Here is a 21,342-nt window from a genome sequence, read left to right as displayed (position 1 = left end):
CTAGAGCCAATCGAACCGTTTCCCTCCCCGTTTGCCCCATCCACGTCCATGGTCCAATCACGTCCCACGGGGCAGGGCCTGACGGTCTTTCTGACTGCCCCCTTATTCTCCGCCTCCCATGAGCGGGGCTTTCGCCTATTCGGTCCATTGGGGTGGGGACTTAGTCCGACTGGCTCTTACTTGGCTTCTGGGTTTTTTTTTGGTTTTTTTTTTCAGGATCGAGGCTCGTGAAAGAGCTAACATTTACTTCACAAACAAATCAACCAGACAAACAAAATATATAAAAAGAGGGAGTGGAAGACAAGATGGGGAGAGAAGGGGAAGCACACAAACACAATATTTGAGAGCAGGGAGATGTGTGGGAGGGAGAGGGTTTGTGGGGAGGAGGTGTGGGAATGGGGGGGGGGGGGGGGTGGGAGAAGTATAAAACACAAGGACACCAAGGACTTCCAGGACAGAAGTTGGTATTTCAAAAAAGTGGCATTGGGGTGAAATTAGCGGGGGTAGAAAAGATCAAGGTTTTGGATTGGGGAAGATAAAAGATGGTGATGAACAGCTTTTTTAAAGACATGGAGGGTGGAGTGGGATTGAAGAGAGTGAGGGAGTTTGTTCCAGATGCAGGAGAAAAGAGGAATGAAGGAATGAAGGCGTGAAGGTGAGCAGAGAGTCTTGATTTTGGCAGTTTAACCATAAGAGGGTTGCAAGCAGATCTTGTGCGACCTGTAGGAATATTTGCGGGACAGAGCCCAGAGAGAGCTGGGGGGGGGGGGGGGGCAAGGCCAGAGAGGAGTCGGTAGAAGACGGAAAGACCACCAACCTGCCTGTGGTGAGTGAGTGAGAGGCCCTTGGAGTTAGCTTCATCGCAGGAGATTCCAATGATTCTGAATGCTTTGGTTTCAACGGCGTGAAGACGAGCTAGGTGTGAGGCAGGAGCACCAGCCCAGAGAGGAGAGCAGTATTCCATTGAGCTGCGGATGAAAGCCTTGTATGTGGTGAGGAGCTCAGGTGTGCCAAGGAAGGACTTCCGACGACGGAGGATACCCAGTTGGCGACTGGCTTTGGAGGCCTTTGAATCAGAATCCAGATTTCAACTTTGTCGTGATGCCCCAGAACGTTGCCCTCGCAGATCTGGTGAGAGATTCAACCCTGAGTGCATTTCAACAACTGTGAAGCATGGAGGAGGTGGAATCATGGTCCTGGTGCATTGTCGTCTGCTGGTGTTGGTGAGCTGATAAGGTGTGAACAGTCAATTACTGCTAAGGAATACTAGAAAATATTAAAGGATTACTTCCTGAGTCTGAATCACAGTTCCCATATTCAGTCAAAAAGTGCAATCTGTGTTGAATGTTTTTCTTCGATAATAAAGTCTTCTTAGCACATCTATATTCTTAAGGCAAAACCAGCATCAGTCAACTTCTTGTGATTGTCCTTCTGGAAACGATATTGTTTTCAGCAGTTTTGAACTCCTCTGACAGTTTCCGCAGGCTTTTCTTTCTTTACTGGAGAACTAAGAATTTTAGTCACCTGTCATATTTACTGATAGTGGCTCTAAGCTTGCCAGATCCCTTCTTCCTTGTAGAAGAACCAGTTTTCTGGAACTGAAGGCTTATTCTCTTTATGGGAGGCAGGGAAATAGGGATGTTCTTCATCAGGAACTTGCGGATTTCAGAATATGTCTTGCCCGCTTGATGAAGACGAGCAATTCGATTTTTAATATCCCCATCAGCATGGAACTTCTCTTTCTTTGGAGGCATTTCTAAATTGAAACACAAAAACATGACCTACACTAACTGTACAAGTGATAAGTCAGAGCAATTTAGGCACTGTGCATGCACTAAACAGTCAAAAAACATGACAACATCCTAAAAATGCATTGCATGTCTTTAAAAGTATATTTCTAACAGTAAAATATTGTTTTGAAATTTTTTTGTGACACAGAACAACTCAAAACAGTGTTATCTTCCCTTTTTATGTGTAAAAATTTGATCTATGTGTGTTTTTACCTGAGATATTGGCCTTTAAGGATGAAAGACAAAAATATGGAAATTTCGTAATACAGCAATACCCCGGCCTACGTCATTAATTGGTTCCATAAGCCGTGACGTAACTCGGTTTTTGACGTAAACCTGGCGTAATGCCTTAAAAATGCCTTAAAATGAAGACAAACACCGTAAAACTAGAGTAAACAACTCGCGAAAGTATATAACTATCGCTAAACCTTAAAGAACACTAAAAACACATTTTAGTCATATTTTTTCGAAAAATCTGACCATCGAAAATCTGATCTGACATCTCGTCGAATATCTGACCCCTCTTCACATTCATGACGGCAGTCTTCGCCGACGGCGCTTTTTCAGTGATGTATGCGAGAATACGTTCCCTATCATGAATGATGGTCGATACCGTCGACCGTGGCAGCCCTAAGGCATGCGCTATCACCGACACTTTTTCACCTTTTTCATACCTTTTAATCAGATTTAACTTATCTTCCATCGTAACCACATTACGCTTGGAAACACTAGCACTATCCTTCTTAGGACCCATGGCTAACATAGACACAGTAAAGGAATATTCACAAAAATAACAGCGAAAGGCAAAGCAAGCACGCGACCGCAGCACAGGACAAAATGCATATGGCGTCGCCTTTGTTTTGAATGAGAACCAGCAGTTATGCATACGTATACTGCACGTAAATTTTTAAATATTTTTAATGTGCTTTTTATTGTATTTTAAATTGTTTTTTAGCTTCTTTTATTGTTAATTTTTATGTACTATTTCATTTATTTTAAATATATTTTTAAGGAAAAATTAATTTTTTTCACGTCCTCCTATTTTGATGTAGGAGTGACGTAAAGTCGTACATAATGACGTTCGCTGAACTGAAATTTACTCTAGAAGAGTGGCGTAAAGTCGGATTTGACGTAGGTCGAAATGGCGTAAAACGGGGTATTGCTGTATTCGTTTTTTTTTTGTTGGTTTTTTTTTTAGAACAAAATTTCATCAAACACGGTTTTTTTCATAAAATGGGTGGAAACGGCACGGAGAGCTTTTAACTTCTGTAACATGAGTAATCCATTTAAACTGGAATATGTACTGCATCTGTGGCTCCAAATTTGAAAAAACAGCTTGGTTCATTTGTTTTGCCCTGGAGTGTATACATATACAATTATACACATACAATGCCTGGGTGGTAGCGCCCCCATTTGCAGCTATACTACTGGCTCCTAGATGTTCTCTTTTCTATTTTGAATTGATTTACAATCTCCTCTTCTATATTCAAGCCCATAAATGTGTTGCACGCAAAGAAATCAGTGTTCCTCCTCTCTCGATCTCCTTTTATATTATTTCCCTCCCATCATAACTGTACTTTCTTCTTCTTTTTTCTTCCTCCACCACTCCCCCCTTCCTCTCTCTCCTTTCTAACAAGGTATGTATATTGAAGTTCCATTAACTTATTGTGATATGTTTTACAGCTTTATTGGTAATCCGCTACACATATGCTGTGTTGGTGTCAAGTGTTGTATCTGTATTTATACGCCCTTTGTCTCTGTCACAGCTCCTTGAGCCTGTGTGCCACCAGCTTTGCGAGCTTGCAAGAAGTGGGGAAGTTTTGCTCAGTCGATTTACTCTGCAATTTCTTCCTGCACTGATTGTTCGCTACCTGACTATTGGGTTGTGCCAGGAACACCGTCTGCAGAGTAGTGGCTGTCTCGAAGCTCTTCTGTTGGCCCTCTACAACTTGGTAATGCTTGACATCTCCAAGACATTAATGTATAATTATCTTGTACATTTTAATTTTGTTGTATGATTGCAATTTCTCAGCTTTTAGTTTCGATGGTGAATGAGAGATAGAACCAAGTCATTTAACTGGCGTGAATCTTCGGATTATATTGTGTTAAATAACTGGCTGCACTTTTTTTTGTTTTTGTTTGTTTATGAAAGTGAGTACAAACTGGAGAGTTCATAGCACATGATACCAAATAAATGATGCAACCAGCAGCCACATGTTGCATACAAACCGCCACCACCGTCATTTAACTCCCAAATTGCCTATGTGTTAACTGTGGAACAGACTTTCTTTCGCTGCCGTGTATTACTCTTATTTATGACTTGGATTGGTTTGGCTTTTGCTTTTTTGCAGCAAATCGTTGAAAAGGATGGATGCAGCAAGATACTGTCCTTTATCATTCCTTCTCTTTCCAGGCCCTCAATATTCCATGAGGTAAGGTTGGCATTGTCTCCTCAAATGTGTGAACCATACTTGTGGAATTTAAAATGATCAGTTGCCTCGCCTTTTCTGCTTACTTTTAGACAACGATGACAATAGTTTTATGACCATTGCCCCCTTTCTTCATGGTGTTTCGTCATTGATGGCATTCCTCCATACGAATCTATCCATTGTGTTGGTTTCATGCAAACCCAACCATTAATAGGCAATATATTTCTTGACTTTTAAAATCCATGTCTTTTTTTGACATCTTCTGGGGTTTCTTCCTTCTACTTCGAGCTTTATTACTTTCTTTGCAGCTTCATCTTCTAACCTTTGTTGAACACGACGATACCAACCAATTCTTCTCTCAATAACTTCTTCTTTACCAATACATTTTTAATCTCTTCTTTATTTCTAGGTTTGGAATTGGCCTTAAAATGGCCTTAAAACGATCATTCATTTCTAGGTTTGGAATTCTTTCTTTCAAAGACGATCCATTCATCCATCTCATCATTCTCATCTCTGTTCTTTCCATTATTTTTATATCTTCTATCCACGGTGCCCAGGTTTCTCTTCCGTATATCAATACCGGTCTGAATCAGGCATTATAAACACTATGTTTACGCATAATGGAATGTATCTGTGCTTCATGATGCCAGCTAGTTGTTTCCACGTATTCCAGGCTGACTTTATTATTGATCTAATGGATATCTCTGTTCCTCATGATGCCTCCCTCTATCATGTATCCAAGGTAACAGAAACTTTTGACCATCTCTAAATTGAATTCTGAGCTTGGGAGCATTTTTTGGTTCTTATCCTTTCCTTGAAATGATTTATCCTCATATATTTGAATTATGGAAATTAGGAAATTAGAGCTGTCTCCCTTGACATATCACGTGCCTTCGATACGGTCTGGCACCCCGCTCTGCTCACCAAACTCTCCTCTTTTGGTATCCATGGAAATCTCCACGCATGGCTGGCGGACTTCCTCTCTAGTCGTAGTCAACGTGTGGCCCTGAATGGGTTTCTCTCATCTCCTCTTCCTGTTCAGGCTGGAGTTCCCCAAGGCAGTGTTCTGGGCCCTGTGCTTTTTCTGGTCTTCATCAATGATCTCTCTGACTCTCTTGAAAATCCTCTCTATCTCTTTGCTGATGACTCTACTCTCTGTCGCTCCATTCTTCATCCCTCAGATCGGCAGTCTGCAGCCTCCTCACTCTCTGCAGACCTGGACAAAATCACAGACTGGGCAAACAAGTGGAACATGTCTTTCAATCCTGACAAATCTCACACTCTTACGATGTCTCTCCGAAAAGACCGACTGGACAACCCTCCCATCCACTTTCTGAATAATCCTCTCCAAGAAGTTCTGTCACTCAAGCTTTTGGGTCTCACTATCTGCCATGATCTTTCCTGGGAAAACCACATTTCAAATCTGGCCTCCAAAGCCAGTCGCCGACTGGGCATCCTCCGTCGTGCGAAGTCCTTCCTTGGCACACCTGAGCTCCTCACCACATACAAGGCTTTCATCCGCAGCTCAATGGAATACTGCTCTCCCCTCTGGGCTGGTGCTCCTGCCTCACACCTAGCTCGTCTTCACGCTGTTGAAACCAAAGCATTCAGAATCATTGGAATCTCCTGCGATGAAGCTAACTCCAAGGGCCTCTCACTCACTCACCACAGGCAGGTTGGTGGTCTTTCCGTCTTCTACCGACTCCTCTCTGGCCTTGCCCCCCCCAGCTCTCTCTGGGCTCTGTCCCCCAAATATTCCTACAGGTCGCACAAGATCTGCCTGCAACCCTCTTATGGTTAAACTGCCAAAATCTCTGCTCACCTTCACTCCTTCATTCCTCTTTTCTCCCGCCTCTGGAACAAACTCCCTCACTCTCTTCAATCCCACTCCACCCTCCAGGTCTTTAAAACAGCTGTTCACCACCATCTCTTATCTTCCCCCATCCAAAACCTTGATCTTTTCTATCCCCACTAATTTCACCCCAATTCCACTTTTTTGAAATACCAACTTCTGTCCTGGAAGTCCTTGGTGTCCTTGTGTTTTATACTTCTCCCACCCCCGCCCCCTTCCCACGCCTCCTCCCCCCAAGCCCTCTCCCTCCCACACATCTCCCTGCTCTTAAATGTTGTGTGCTCTCAAGTGTTTGTGTGCTTCCCCTTCTCTTGTCTTCCGCTCCCTCTTTTTATATATTTTGTTTGTCTGGTTGATTTGTTTGTGAAGTAAATGTCAGCTCTTTCAGGAGCCTCGAATCGGTATACAGTACAAAAAATAAAATAAAAAATAAAAAATACATTTTACATTAAAAAATCCCAGATTTTGTTACCAAATTACTTGTAAAACCACATCATCTGTTTTGACACCATCTATAACAAATTGAATTCAGTCCAATACTTTTCTGCATTTTTAAATACATTGTCTAAGACTCACATATATATATATATATATATATATATATAATATTATATTATATATATATATATATGGGATCATATATATATATTGTCGCGTGACTACCCTTGGTGAACACCGTAGGGTAACACGGATGACCGATTGCGAGACTTTACACTCCCGAGGCGAAAACTCAATGGCGGATTCAAGCTCAACACAAAGTTAAACGCGCGGGAGGCCAGACGCAACGAGCTCCACAGCCTTATCTATTAAAATGAAACACCCAGGAAACTGCGTTCAAATATGTACAGAAAATAATATAAGGATTTATTATTTAAAAGTAATAACAGTGAAAAAAACACGCGCCGGTAATACTAATAACTAAATCGGGACGTCCCCACACGACTGATATCAAACACAAAACGAGGGAGATTAATTACGAAAAGAACACGTCACGTCGTTCAAAATGTACGCGGATTCGGGCTTATCTGGTCTTTCGTCGTCTTTGTGGCTGCCGTCCAACACCGCTCCTTTCGGCCCGATCGCACACCTCGCTCCAAGTTCCACGGCCCTCTGCGTCCGCCTCCAAGCGCCACCAGGCCTCGTCGGTCCAACGGCCCACACACACCACGAGCTCCTTTGCTCCAACGGTCCACCGCAGGGCTGCACGAAGCAACCAAAACCAAGTGCCAACTGCCAACTGCAACGAGCTGTGGTCACGAATGTTCAACGAACCGTGTCCTGTGCCAACTCCGACGAACTGTGCAACGAACCGTGTCCTGTGCCAACTGCCACGAACTCTGGTACGGAACTGTAACAACGAACTCTGCGACTCAACTCTCTCAACTCTGGACTCCACTCGAACTTCCGACTTGATCGCTCATCGACGTGTGTGTCCGTGTGTGTTGAAAATGGCGTCCGACCGTCGCCTATATTGGTGGCCGATGACGTCACATTGGCGCACTCCTCAGCCAATCAAAGCCTCCCAACTCGCCCAGGTCACGCCCTCTGCGGCATGCGACTCCTGACATCTCCCGTCCGTGACCCCGCGGTCCTGGCATAACACGTGCCGGCCAGGTTTGTAGGCCTTTTGAGGTGTACACGGTGGCGGCCAATTATGGCGGTGTTTTTGACCTGGTTTCCTGCCAATTTAATACGAAGTCCTTGTCAGGGAAAGGGGATTATTTAATGTTGCACTAAGGACCTAACTAATGTTTATGTGGTTTGCAGTGCCATAAAGGACAAAGGTTTGATTACTAGGTGATACTCACAGGGGCGTTACCTTTAATCCCTCACTATTTAACACTCGAACCTCCAGGTAGGTCCACAACCATACATCTTACCCCGACAAACGCCTAGACATCAATAACTTATTACATGTAGAGTCCCTGTCACGACAGCCGAATACCTACCTATTCAGATCTACCTAGCTCTAGATGTTGCATTACCAAATTCATAACACAGCCCCCCCCCTGGAACCGTAGCTCCTGCAAGGTTCACCGCAGGCGCTACCATTCCAGCCTTAACACTTACTGTCACACACTTAATTAACCTATGAAATAAATCAGGAAGGGCTGTGGGAAGTGAGTCGGACTACCTACCTACACTTCCTTAACATGCTGAACCCCTTAACCATCATGCAAGTATGTACATCTTCTTCGTTGTTCCTGTGGAGGGAGGAAACAACAACACACAACACTAACTTAACCACAAAACTTAACCATCTTCCCGAACTCAAAACTCTAACCTTTGTACATACCCCGGTCTACAGACCGCGTCCCCCGGTGGATGCCACAAGACTCAACCTTACCTGCGGGGCCATCCCCAATGCATCCCCCTAAATTTCCTCGGGCCCTGTCCAGATGTTACAGGTGAGTGACACGGCTCGGTGGATTTCGCCCACATTCATGCTACACAGACCCCTTAACCACTCATTCTCATTCCATAGGTCATCAAGGCATTGCAAAAATCAACAAAGCACTTATTCCCAATACACCCCCTGCAGGACCATGGCATTGATGTCATTCACGTGTGTGTGCATTCCTCAACTAGGCAGCGGGGAGGTACCGCACAAAAAGATGGTGGGGGCGCATCAGGCTGTGGTGCCCGCAGTCCCAAAAACAAGTCAACCGACTTACAAATTCATTGCCCCCCCCCCCTTTACCTCTTGGCCCCGTGACAGCCCAACAGCCCCTTTCCGCCGTTACCTCGCCGGTGAGGGTCTCCACACACACCAGGCTCCTTTGCCTCCTGCTTTCGCGCAGCAACACGGGTCACCGGGGGACTTCCTCACCCCGCGGCGCCCAACCAGACCCTCCACCGACGAGCTCCAATTTCCAGTTACCACCGGCTGCCAGGGGTAATTGCCGCAGAGGGGGGCCCGCAGGCATCGCTCCTCAGAGCTTGCTCTGTACCTGCGGACACACACACCTTCCCCACCCACAAGACCCCAAAACACACTTCCTCCCCCACTGCCATTCAATTCTCCACACAACTCAGCACAATTCAGTACAATTCCATAGATGGTGTAAAAGGTGTTACAAGGCTTGCCATGGCCTGCTACATGTGAAATTCCCCCAGTTCACATTTAAACCATCACATCTTCCCAAAAGCACATTTCCAAAAGCACAATTATCACCCCTCATTATCTCCAATAATCATCACTCACTCTCCAGGTTCCACTCTCACGACCACATCAAAACACCTAACCACAATACAAAAACATACGCCACCCACAAGACACTGTGGCTCCCATTCCATCCCCTCACCGGCCATGTCATCACTCACACCCGCCTCCCAACTCCAATTTACATGTCCCCAATTTCCAAAAGCAAATCCTGAAGCCTGGGACAGTACTCCTCAAAACACTCACCTCAAGTGCAGGTAGTTGCAGGTTGGTCAGGTCCAAGAGTGTCATCCACCCATACAATTCCCAAAATTTCACATTGGGCCTACCAAATACTTCCAAATTTCTCTTTTGTCCCCACTACACTGGCAGGTATGTGGATCCGCATCCAACGGTGATCATCACTACACAACTACCTATGGCCACGACAGCTCTGCACCTCTACCGTGCAAGGGTCACCGGGACAAGGTGAGCAGTCAAAACGCCAACATGGCCCATGAGTGTCCATAAGGGTGCGACCCACCATCCATCCTTCGGCCCCCCTGCGAGGAACACAGCTGCAGCAGCCCCAGCTGGCCAATGTGGTGAGCACTTGCTGCCAAAACACACACTACCGCACACACAACCTCGGCCCTGGGGGGCACGGTCGCAGTGCGTGGCATCCCTACAGCCACGTCCCCTGCACCTCCCCATCATCCCCCAGTCCGACTACAGAACTGCAGCCCCCCAGTGCTCACCCACACTTGACCACACCAAGGTCCAGTCAACAGCCATGCTCCACCAGGAGACCCACCCAGAAGACATGGTCCACACACCTCGGACACGCACAGTACCACGTTGACCCTCAGGCTACACAACTACATCCCCATCATCCCGCGTCCCAAATATCAGCACAGTTGCCCCCGCAACCAGTTGAAACTGTGTCCTGCTACCCTATTAATTTCATCACAGCCTCCAACACTTTGGTCTACACACCTGGATCAATAATGGCGTCACTGTACAGTGTCCACCATGACATTTCAAAATCCACCCTTAAATTTCCATCTAACCCACAGATTACCCATGCCAACCATTTGTCACATTTTACTCACCTCACCAAAGAAGGATGCTTTGCCATACACATGCCAGCCGAGCATGGCCCATATGCTCGGCTCGTTACACATCTCCCGATTCACATCCCCATGGCTCTCTTCCCAACCCGAGAGTCCATAAATCACAACGGAGCATCTGTGGAAGGTCACTCACACCATCACGTTCCACAGATGCCCCAATGGTTGTCCGGCAGGCTATCTCCATCCCTGTCCATTCGGTTTGACCCGCGTCCATTGACCAACCACCATGCCAGGTCACCACATGCTGGTTGTCCCAAAGTCTCAGGGAGAGGGGGTCAGGTCGCATGCCCGGGTGGTCACTACATCAGGCCCAAGCTGGCCATCCGCAGTGCCACCACCAAAGCGCGACCCACAACACCTCCCCCTAGTGGTCCTCAATAAATGCCAACCCAGGCTTGAGAAACCACCTCGGACCCCTCTGGAGGTCTTAACCCCCACCAGGGTCCGGTGACCCTGCCGGCCCCAGCCACCAGCTCGGACGGCGCCCCGACGGACAAGGGACGCCACACTCCACCAGACCCCCCGTGGGACCCAGGTCGTACCTCGACACCCAAGGCTGGACCCCACGTCCAAATCTCGCCATCACAGCCCCCCAGCTGGCTGGCATACCCAAATTTTGAAAGGGGCAACTTTTGCCCGAGGCCATCACCCATGACCTCTCCATATCCAGATCCCGCAGCCCGGGGACCAATCCAAACCATGGCTGCTCCAAATCAATTTCCCATTGTAATTTTATTTTACAAATTTTCATTCCCACTGCCATTCCGCAGCTGCAGGGAACAACCTCTACCACCGGTTGTTCTGCCCCTCCCTGCAGTTGATCCAAATTCCCTACAGGGACCAAATCTCCAGAAGCTCTATCTCCCGATCCTCCAAGATCCAAATCCAGCCCGGAGCCAACACACTCCCCCAACTGGTTGTCCAATTTTGGAGCCTCTGTTTCCAAATAGCAGTGTACAGTGAGCGTCCCCTCGGTCATTCCAACCACCTCCTTGGACCAACTCACCTCTTCCCCCAGACTCCTTTGGGCCTGAACAAGCTAAGCTCTACCTCCATGGGACTGTCACAGGTCTCCAGCCGCTGGATCAAATCATCCTCATCATTACAAATCATTCCTGGCCCCGCCAGGCTTTGATCAATATCCCCAATAAATACCCGGTCCGGCTCTATCGCATGGACCCCCAAAAACTCTACCCCCTCTTGCTCCGCACCACCGCCCTGGTGCTGCACAATTCCAAATTCATCCCCCGGTTGGGGTGTTGTGACATCCACACGGTCCCGATAAACAACCAGGCCAGAATGTGGGAAACATTCCCCATTACAACTCTCACATTCCAAATTTCCTTCCCCGCTCACCTGTGGACTCTCCACGTTTACCTGCAGGCATTCCCCCTCTACCTGTACACATTCCCCATCCACCTGTGGACATTCCCCATCCACCTGTGGACATTCCCCATCCACCTGTGGACCTGCGGTCTCCCCATTTACTTCAATTGCCATTCCCTGTGCAATTCCCAATTTTGCCATTCCCGGCTCCTGAGCCCCGTGCACATCTGCATGGGCCGTACTCTCTCCTGTTCCCAATCTAGCTTCCCCCCGTTCCGATTCAATTTTTGCCACCTTTGGCTTCTCCTGTGCCCCCATTTTTTCACTCCGAGCCCTCGCTTCGTCCCTCCTTGCCCCCAATTTTTCACTCCGAGCCCTCGCTTCGTCCCTCATTACCTCCATTTGGTTCTCCAATCGCTCCCTCTGAGCCCTCATGTCTTTTAGTAAATTTACTATGGTCTGGAGATCTATCGGGGCCGTCCCAGCGGCGGGGAAAGTTCCAACGCTATCCTCCTTATCCCCCATTTCCGGCTCACTCCCGACGCTGACGGAGGCCTCGCTGCGCACCTCCATTTCGTCGACCTCCGACATCCGCCTTTCGGAAGGTTGTTTCCCGCGCGCGTATTTATTTTAATACCAAAAACACAATTTAAATTTGACGAAGACGCGATATCGCGCTCCGTATGCCCAATTGATTATTAATTTCTCCGCCTCGCCTATACAAATTTTGCGTTCGAACGTCGGACGCAATGTACGCCCGACCGTGTCGATGTCTCGCCGCGGACAAAAAAATTTGTCCGACGGGTTCAAATCCCACTCCTGACACCACTTGTCGCGTGACTACCCTTGGTGAACACCGTAGGGTAACACGGATGACCGATTGCGAGACTTTACACTCCCGAGGCGAAAACTCAATGGCGGATTCAAGCTCAACACAAAGTTAAACGCGCGGGAGGCCAGACGCAACGAGCTCCACAGCCTTATCTATTAAAATGAAACACCCAGGAAACTGCGTTCAAATATGTACAGAAAATAATATAAGGATTTATTATTTAAAAGTAATAACAGTGAAAAAAACACGCGCCGGTAATACTAATAACTAAATCGGGACGTCCCCACACGACTGATATCAAACACAAAACGAGGGAGATTAATTACGAAAAGAACACGTCACGTCGTTCAAAATGTACGCGGATTCGGGCTTATCTGGTCTTTCGTCGTCTTTGTGGCTGCCGTCCAACACCGCTCCTTTCGGCCCGATCGCACACCTCGCTCCAAGTTCCACGGCCCTCTGCGTCCGCCTCCAAGCGCCACCAGGCCTCGTCGGTCCAACGGCCCACACACACCACGAGCTCCTTTGCTCCAACGGTCCACCGCAGGGCTGCACGAAGCAACCAAAACCAAGTGCCAACTGCCAACTGCAACGAGCTGTGGTCACGAATGTTCAACGAACCGTGTCCTGTGCCAACTCCGACGAACTGTGCAACGAACCGTGTCCTGTGCCAACTGCCACGAACTCTGGTACGGAACTGTAACAACGAACTCTGCGACTCAACTCTCTCAACTCTGGACTCCACTCGAACTTCCGACTTGATCGCTCATCGACGTGTGTGTCCGTGTGTGTTGAAAATGGCGTCCGACCGTCACCTATATTGGTGGCCGATGACGTCACATTGGCGCACTCCTCAGCCAATCAAAGCCTCCCAACTCGCCCAGGTCACGCCCTCTGCGGCATGCGACTCCTGACATCTCCCGTCCGTGACCCCGCGGTCCTGGCATAACACGTGCCGGCCAGGTTTGTAGGCCTTTTGAGGTGTACACGGTGGCGGCCAATTATGGCGGTGTTTTTGACCTGGTTTCCTGCCAATTTAATACGAAGTCCTTGTCAGGGAAAGGGGATTATTTAATGTTGCACTAAGGACCTAACTAATGTTTATGTGGTTTGCAGTGCCATAAAGGACAAAGGTTTGATTACTAGGTGATACTCACAGGGGCGTTACCTTTAATCCCTCACTATTTAACACTCGAACCTCCAGGTAGGTCCACAACCATACATCTTACCCCGACAAACGCCTAGACATCAATAACTTATTACATGTAGAGTCCCTGTCACGACAGCCGAATACCTACCTATTCAGATCTACCTAGCTCTAGATGTTGCATTACCAAATTCATAACACAATATATATATTATATATATATATATATATATATATATATATATATATATATATATATATATATATATATGTATATACATACTGATGAGACAAAGACTTAACACAGCCACTGAGCTTGGTGGAAGTGCCGTCACTAACGTCACTTCCCAGGATATTTTTGGTACGAGCGACATCATAACAATGGCGCCACTTTACTCACCTCACTCAGCGGGGAATTTCCTCCTCCCCATGGATGCCAACTGATGGGGATTGTTCATGCTCTTTTCCTTTAATTGCTGAACATCAAGCAAGGAAGCAGCACATACCATTTTTAAAGCCTTTGGTATGACCCTAACCGGTCCAATCTGGATGGGTGTTTTTTAGGAGACACAATGTCCTTGCTAGATGGCCAATTGTTCAGGGGCTCCTCTGCCCTTTGGCAGGTGTTCTTTTTAGTCCTGGCAGGATGTCACAGTCATCGTCCCCACTAGCAAAGCCAGTGAGGGGTGCCTGTTTAGTTGCCGACAACCCGACCATGTGGCATGTAGCACTGGGTTACATGTTACCAGTGGCCCACTTTTTTTTCTTTTTCCTTCACCACTCAACATAACCCCACCCCACCCCACCCCACCCCACTCCCCCCCCCTCCCATGTAATGAGTTTGTTTACAAGGAACGTCAAGAAGGAGGAGGCTATTCGGTCCATTAACCCTACACAATAGTTACTAACCGATGGTTATTCAAAAGGTCGAGTGGTGGATGGATCGGGGTGAAAATTAGAGCTGAATTTAGAAAACACATGTCAGGTCAGGTAGTATTAACACGATATTCACAGTGGCGCAACTACCTGCTGTCTTTGAGCCTTAATTCTCAAGATATTGCCCACTTCCGGTATGATTATGTCACTTCCTGATGTCAAAGTTAGCCCTATTTGATAAGGTGCAACACCAAAGTGTCGAGTCTATCATTCATATTTTTCGAGATATTGCCCATTTTCTGTTTTATGTCGTCATTGGCGGCCAAATTGTTTCAAAACAGCTTATTTTAATCTAACATTCCCATAGGTAGTCGATCCCATTTGTAGAGTTTCACATCAGTCAGTTAAGCTGTTTCTGAGAAGAGGGTTTTTAAAGGTTTACTTATGATCCAATGTGATTGCCATACCATGTGACTTATGACATTGTTAACAAACTATTTACCTCGCATACTTGATCACAAATTTTTAAGTTTTGCATTTATCTGTTAAGCAGTTTGGGAAAATAAGATTGTTGAAGGTTTTCCTGTAATACAAAATGGTGGCCAAAATCAATCAAAATACAAGTACTTTTGGGACATTTTGAAGCATATAATGTACTTTAAAATAATGAAACGAGACCCAAAACGTAGAATGTTTCTTACATTCTCAGTTTATTTATTAATATTAATGTTTTCTATTTCTACAATACTCATGGAGGGGCTTTAGATGATGATTTTTTTCTTACATGTATCATATGTTCAACCAAAGACATTAAGAGACATCAATGAACTTTTACATGACTTACAAGGTCATTGGAAGACATTAGTGTTTAAATTATCTGATATGTAAAGATCATGTTCTATCACATGCAGCCTGGGACCATGGGCTCATTGGCTATTGTCGAGTCCACTATATCGGGACATGATGCGCGGGTGGCCTATGCTGGTCCCCTTTTTCAACGTGAAGTTTTCACTGCTCAGAACAGGTGACTTTTTTTTCATTTTGCAGCACTGACTCATGTTTTTTTTTTTTGTTTTTTTTTTCTATAGCAGGCTCTACTCCAAAGTTTGCTCATACTTATCAATTTTCTGTATACCATTTAATTTCTGTCAAAACAAGAGATCCTGTTTGTTTATTTTCTTGCCTCTTGCACTGTAAAAATGGTGGAAGTTGAAAATAAATTTAGCTTGTACTTGTGCTATGCTCACACCACAGCATTCCTGTCTACTGCAAGTGGTGCCAATTACCCACATAACCCCTTGATGATGAGCATGTTACCAAGTAAGCCAATGGAGTACCAAAATCACCCAAAGGACAGAAGATAACCATGGAGTATTAAAATTGCAAACACATAGGAAGTAATGGTTAATCTAAAATGTTTTTTTTAGCTCATCTGCAACGATGTTCAGGGGAGCTTATGCGATGGTGCGTCTTATGCGAAACCTTCATCACCCGTCGTCACTCCGTACGACCGTCCATAAACACTTAACTTCTTCCCCGAAACCGCTGACGGGATTGCAACCTAATTTGGAATATGAATGAATGAATGAATTCATTCAACTTGGTGTGAGTTGAATTTTTGAATTCATTTCAATTGAATTTTTTGAATTTTGTTGAATTCATTCAACCTAATTTGGCACAAATGATATTTGTTATGTTGTGACTAAAGTTTGTTCACGGCATTAAAATAATCGGGGTCTAAGGGGGTTTACCGGAGGTCAAAGTGGGTCCAGGTTTGACCCCTCAAAATAGGAATTTGTTTTTTCCTCTGAGACTACACACACTATTTTGATGAAACTTCACCAAAACCTTCATCACCCGTGCTGTACCAAAGTTTGTTCACGGCATTAAAAAAGAATCTGCCCCTATGGGGGGTTGTGGGGGGGGGGGGGGGGGGGTTGCTGTTATTAAATACTGTTAAATCCGAATCACTTTTTACCGTGAAAACCGTGTGTTTGCCGTGTGTTTGCGAAGCGAAAATCAGGGTTAAGCATTCGGGTGCGTACGTGTGGCGTACGTGTGCCGTGTCTGCATTTTTTAAATTCATTTTCTTGGCAACCGTTGGTCCGATTGACACAAAATTTTACTATAGGAGCACCTCTGCCTGTAGAATTATTTTATTCATAATTATGACGTCATAGGTCACGTGGTACAGACGCCATCTTGGAGAAACTTTGCACCTCTATATCTCTGAAACCACTCAATGGAAAAAATTGAAACATGGCTCATTGTTGCTCATTGTTGCATGTAATGCGCAAATAATGTAATAATGTAATGTAATGTAATGTAAATGTTGTACTTGTGTGCTTTCCTCTTGTACTTATGTTTTATGTGTCAGTTTGTCTTTTTGTGATTAATGTTAGCTCTTACCCGAGCCTCGATCTTGTATACAAAAATAATAATAATAATAATTGTCAAGTACTCCCCATGGGGAGTTTCCCCACCATGGGGAAATTTCCCCACCATTCCCCACCATGGGGAATAACATATGTTTGTGATGATGTCATCGGTGCCTTCGTTATGACGGCATAATTCAACAAGTACAACGCTTGATCCGATCAGTATAAATTATTTTTCTCTGCAACTGTTGGACTGATGGACACAAAATTTTCACCGGAGCACTTCCTCCTGTAGAATATTTAAATGATAATTATGACATCATAGGTCACGTGGTACAGGTGCCATTTTGGAAAAACGTTGCACCTCTATATCTAAAACCGCTCCATGATTTTTTTTAAAATATGGCTCATTGTAAAGAACTCCGCATGGGAAAAAGGTGTTGTTAATGATGACGTCATTGATGCCGTAATAATTATGACGTCATAATTCGAGAGGGACAACGCTTGGTCTGATCAGTTTGAAATTTATTGAGTGTGATCTATGCAACAATTATATTAGAGAATATAAATTTATGATGTAATTGCTCACGTTGTCTGGCAGCCATATTGTATCAAATTTTAAAAACCTTCAAAAACAGAAGAGTTGGCTCACACCAAGTTGACTGCGCAGGGTAAGTATTCTATGAATACCATCTAGTTTTATTCATTTATTTAGTTGACTGGACATGTGGAGAGGTTTACTCTGGTACAAGCCTAAGACCACATCACCAAGTCAACACCATCCCTACTGCCATGCATGGTGGTGGCAGCATCATGCTATGGGGCTGCTTATTCATCAACAGGCACCAGCAAGCTTGTCAGGATGAAGGGACAATGGACCATCTAAAGTACAGGAGAATCCTAGATGAGTACCTGCTTGAGTCAGCCATGAATCTGAAACTGGGTTGGAGATTCACCTTTCAGCAAGACAATCATCTGAAGAATGCTAAAGATTGACAAGAGGAGACAATGATAATGCCAAAGAGGAAATAGGAAATAAACAACACAATGCTAAAGCCACATTGGAGAGGCTGCCTGAGCCACTCAATAACATTTATTTTCTTCTTATTCGAAGTCCTGACTTGAACCCAATTGAACATTTATGGCGAGACTAAGATGGCAGTCTATCGACGATCCCCATCAGACTTGACAGAACAAGAGCAATTTTCACGTGAAGAACGGGCAAAGATTTCACCATCTCACGGTGCAAAGCTGGTACAGACATGCACAAAAAGACTCGTAGCAACCATTTCTGTCAAAGGTGCTTCCATCAAGTACTGACTGACCAAAGGGGCTGAATGTTTTTGCAACCAGTGAATTTTGATTAGTACATGTTTTTTGCAGGTATTTCTGACATGTAACCTCCAATTATAACAGCATTTAGTCACATACCCAGCATCTCCACCAAATTTCATCCGAATCCATCCATTTGAGATATCCTGTTCACAAACAAACAGCCAAACAAACAGACAGGGGTGAAAACCTTCACCTTTGGTGACTGAGTTAATGAGGCACAAATCATTTTGGAATCGGAACCAATTTGGAATTTTGGTAATTTAAAAAAAAAACCAGGAGAGAATAGTACAGCCTTTCAAGAACTACTATTTATTAGTCCCCTACCGGTGTACACCGGAGGAGACTATAGGTTTGCACGCCGTCCCTCCATCTGTCAGTCCGTCAGTCCGTCACGCAAAGAACAGTTTTCCGGTCTTTTTTTCTAAACTCTTAATGCTAATGATTTCAAACTTGGTACATGGTTTCCTCATGATAAGTTACAGATCAAGTTCGAACTTCACGACGTTTCGATCATTTTTGACAAAGTTATGGCACATTGAACTTTGGTAATTTCCCCAACAGTTTTCCAGACTATAATTTGGAGTGCGGTAAGTCAAAGCTGGTAATATTCCTTGTTTTAACTCCAATTTACATTCTGTTTCCACTTTTAGTGAGAAGTAGGGGTCTGTGCAACCATTCATGAACTTTATTTGGTGCAAATCGGATAATTTTTAGCCAAGTTACCTCAGACCGTGAGTTGGTAATTATATAATTCCCCAACAGTTTTCCGGACGATAGACTGCTGGTAGGGAACATGTATTGCAGCGCAATACTCAGAATGCTTGTTTATTCATACTTTACCATCTCCACTACAAACACACAACTTTGAATTATTCATTCATTTATATGTATTGCCATCAATGAGATTACCTTCTAGGTACTTCTAGTTCCGATACTGCCATCAATCAGATTACTTTATAGGTATAAATATACTGCCATTAATCAGATTGCCTTCAAGGTACCGATTCCTGACATACAACCTTGAATTATCTATTTTCTATGCACACTTTGCCATCAGTTACTTACGCCGATACTACCTTTAATTTATTAGTCCCCTACCGGTGTACACCGGAGGAGATTATAGGTTTGCATGCCGTCCCTCCGTCTGTCAGTCCGTCAGTCCGTCACGCAAAGAACAGTTTTCCGGACTTTTTTTTTCTAAACGCTTAATGCTAATGCTAATTGCCATATTCAAGCAGTCGCCATATTGTTTTTCGTGAAAACACGAAAACCCCTTTTTCTCTGCAACGGCTGAACAGATCGAGGCCAAACTTTGCAGGCAGAATCGCATTCAGCGAGCATGAATCAGGCACCCATGACGAACAAAAAAGTCAGCGAGCATGACGTCATGCGTCACATGGTTTCAGAGTTATGACGTTTTTAAGCATAAACCTTTAAAACCGAGCTCCTCCCTCATTTTTGATCCATTCGAGGGGAAACGTCACAGATCTGTTCAGCATGTCAGTCTACTAAAATATCCTTTTGGAATTTGCGATAGGGCACGTGGTTTGGCAGATATCGTTAATTAAACGAATTTTTTTTTTTTTAATGGATATCTCTTGAATCGCTCGTACCTCAGACCGTGAGTTGGTAATAATTTATATAATTCACACAGTGCAATACGTGCAGGCCACTCCACGGAGCGACCTTGCGGGCTTATCAACGAGGGGAGGCGTGACACACATGTGTCTCAGCATACCTCAGATCAAGTTTGAAAACCAGCATCAACCGTGCATAAATTTGCATATTCGATCATTTTTGACAAAGTTATGGCACTTTGAACTTTGGTAGGGGACATGTATTGCAGCGCAATACTCAAAATGCTTGTTTTTATATGTTCCTTTTACCATTCCACAAGCTACATTCTGTTCTACAGTATTCTATTCTAGTGTTCTACCGAAAGGCAGGTTCAGTACTCCCAGAGGCACTTAGCAAGGGTTATACTGGGTGCTTTGCCATGTGTTGACACCTGTGACAATTGTACAGTTTTTTTTGGTGTCTTATTGTCCTATATGTAATGTCCTTGTCATGAGTGTGTCACTTTCCCATTGGAGCAATACTATTCATAGTCTCAAACCAAAATGAGGCCCCTACATGTTTAGTTTATTCCAGAGGATCACTTCGTCATATGAATTGGAAGATAATTTATACTTTTGGCACACTGTATTTGTTTGATTTCAAGCGTGGATGACCATCATGTTTTTGACATGCCACTAATGCTTTGATGGGGACTCTCTTGAGTCGTGTAAATCATTTATGGAAGAGTTGTACTACATGATTGGCTGAAGTCGTTTTTGCCCCACAACATGAGACTTGCTATTGTGTTCAGGTTTGAGGTTCTTGGTTTCCTCCTGCTGTGCTACAACAGCGCAATTGCATACATGCCCAGATCCTCTTATCGGGCCTTCTGCCATATGTGTTCTCGGTGAGCTTGTCATTGAACCTCCTACCCCCACCTCCGACCCCTCCACAATTTTGATTGATTGCTTTGCATGGCCTTCGTTATCAATATTAGTAGATTGTAAAATATTTGCACATTAGTTTGCAGCATGCTTCATGTCATTGCGGTACATAGTTCTTTTTCCATTTGTAAGAATATTGGCGAATTGGATACAATTCATTAAATCATTGTTTTGGTTCGAGTGAAAACTTTTTTTTTTGCTCTGAATTGATTTTACATTGCTTGTTCTAGGTAAGGGAAAAAAAAAATTGCACCAATGCATGCCCATGAAATTGTTATTGAATAATGTTCAACTGATGGCACAATCATCTTTTTTTATGGTTGGCACATCATTGTGTGATTCTACCCTCTTGGTGTGCAGGTTGTGCGTGAGTGGCTTTGCAAAGCAGGGTCGACGCTGGCGGACTCCTCATTCACGCATCTCACTGTCTTCAGACTTTTTGGTTCAGATCCTAACAGGGCTAATCTACATAATGTACGTGAGATTGCAGACTGTTTTGGTCGAGTTTTTTTTTAATACATGGGATGAGGCTCGTAATAGAGCTGACGTACGTACGTACACACACACACACACACACACACACACACACACACACACACAC

At 44.8% G+C, this 21,342-nt stretch overlaps 1 protein-coding gene across 7 annotated transcripts in view; it reads left to right on the top strand.

Annotated features, from left to right (window-relative positions):
* The window catches only part of LOC137433997 (hyccin), a 76,282-nt gene that overhangs the window by 44,028 nt on the left and 10,912 nt on the right, over positions 1 to 21,342 (top strand). For all 7 annotated transcript variants that reach the window (XR_013624769.1, XR_013624768.1, XR_013624767.1 and 4 more), the window contains exons 4-8: positions 3,557 to 3,742; positions 4,142 to 4,222; positions 15,439 to 15,551; positions 20,609 to 20,704; positions 21,102 to 21,215. Coding sequence is in view for 4 of the 7 variants with exons in the window: in XM_078785855.1 (XP_078641981.1) it covers positions 3,557 to 3,742; positions 4,142 to 4,222; positions 15,439 to 15,551; positions 20,609 to 20,704; positions 21,102 to 21,215 (590 nt within the window). In the remaining 3 variants the exon portion in view is untranslated. The remainder of the gene's footprint in view (positions 1 to 3,556; positions 3,743 to 4,141; positions 4,223 to 15,438; positions 15,552 to 20,608; positions 20,705 to 21,101; positions 21,216 to 21,342) is intronic.

The sequence above is a fragment of the Myxine glutinosa genome, chromosome 10, assembly GCF_964187855.1.
Source record: "Myxine glutinosa chromosome 10, kmMyxGlut1.1, whole genome shotgun sequence".
NCBI lineage: Eukaryota > Metazoa > Chordata > Myxini > Myxiniformes > Myxinidae > Myxine > Myxine glutinosa.
This window is presented reverse-complemented; position numbering and strand designations above follow the sequence as displayed.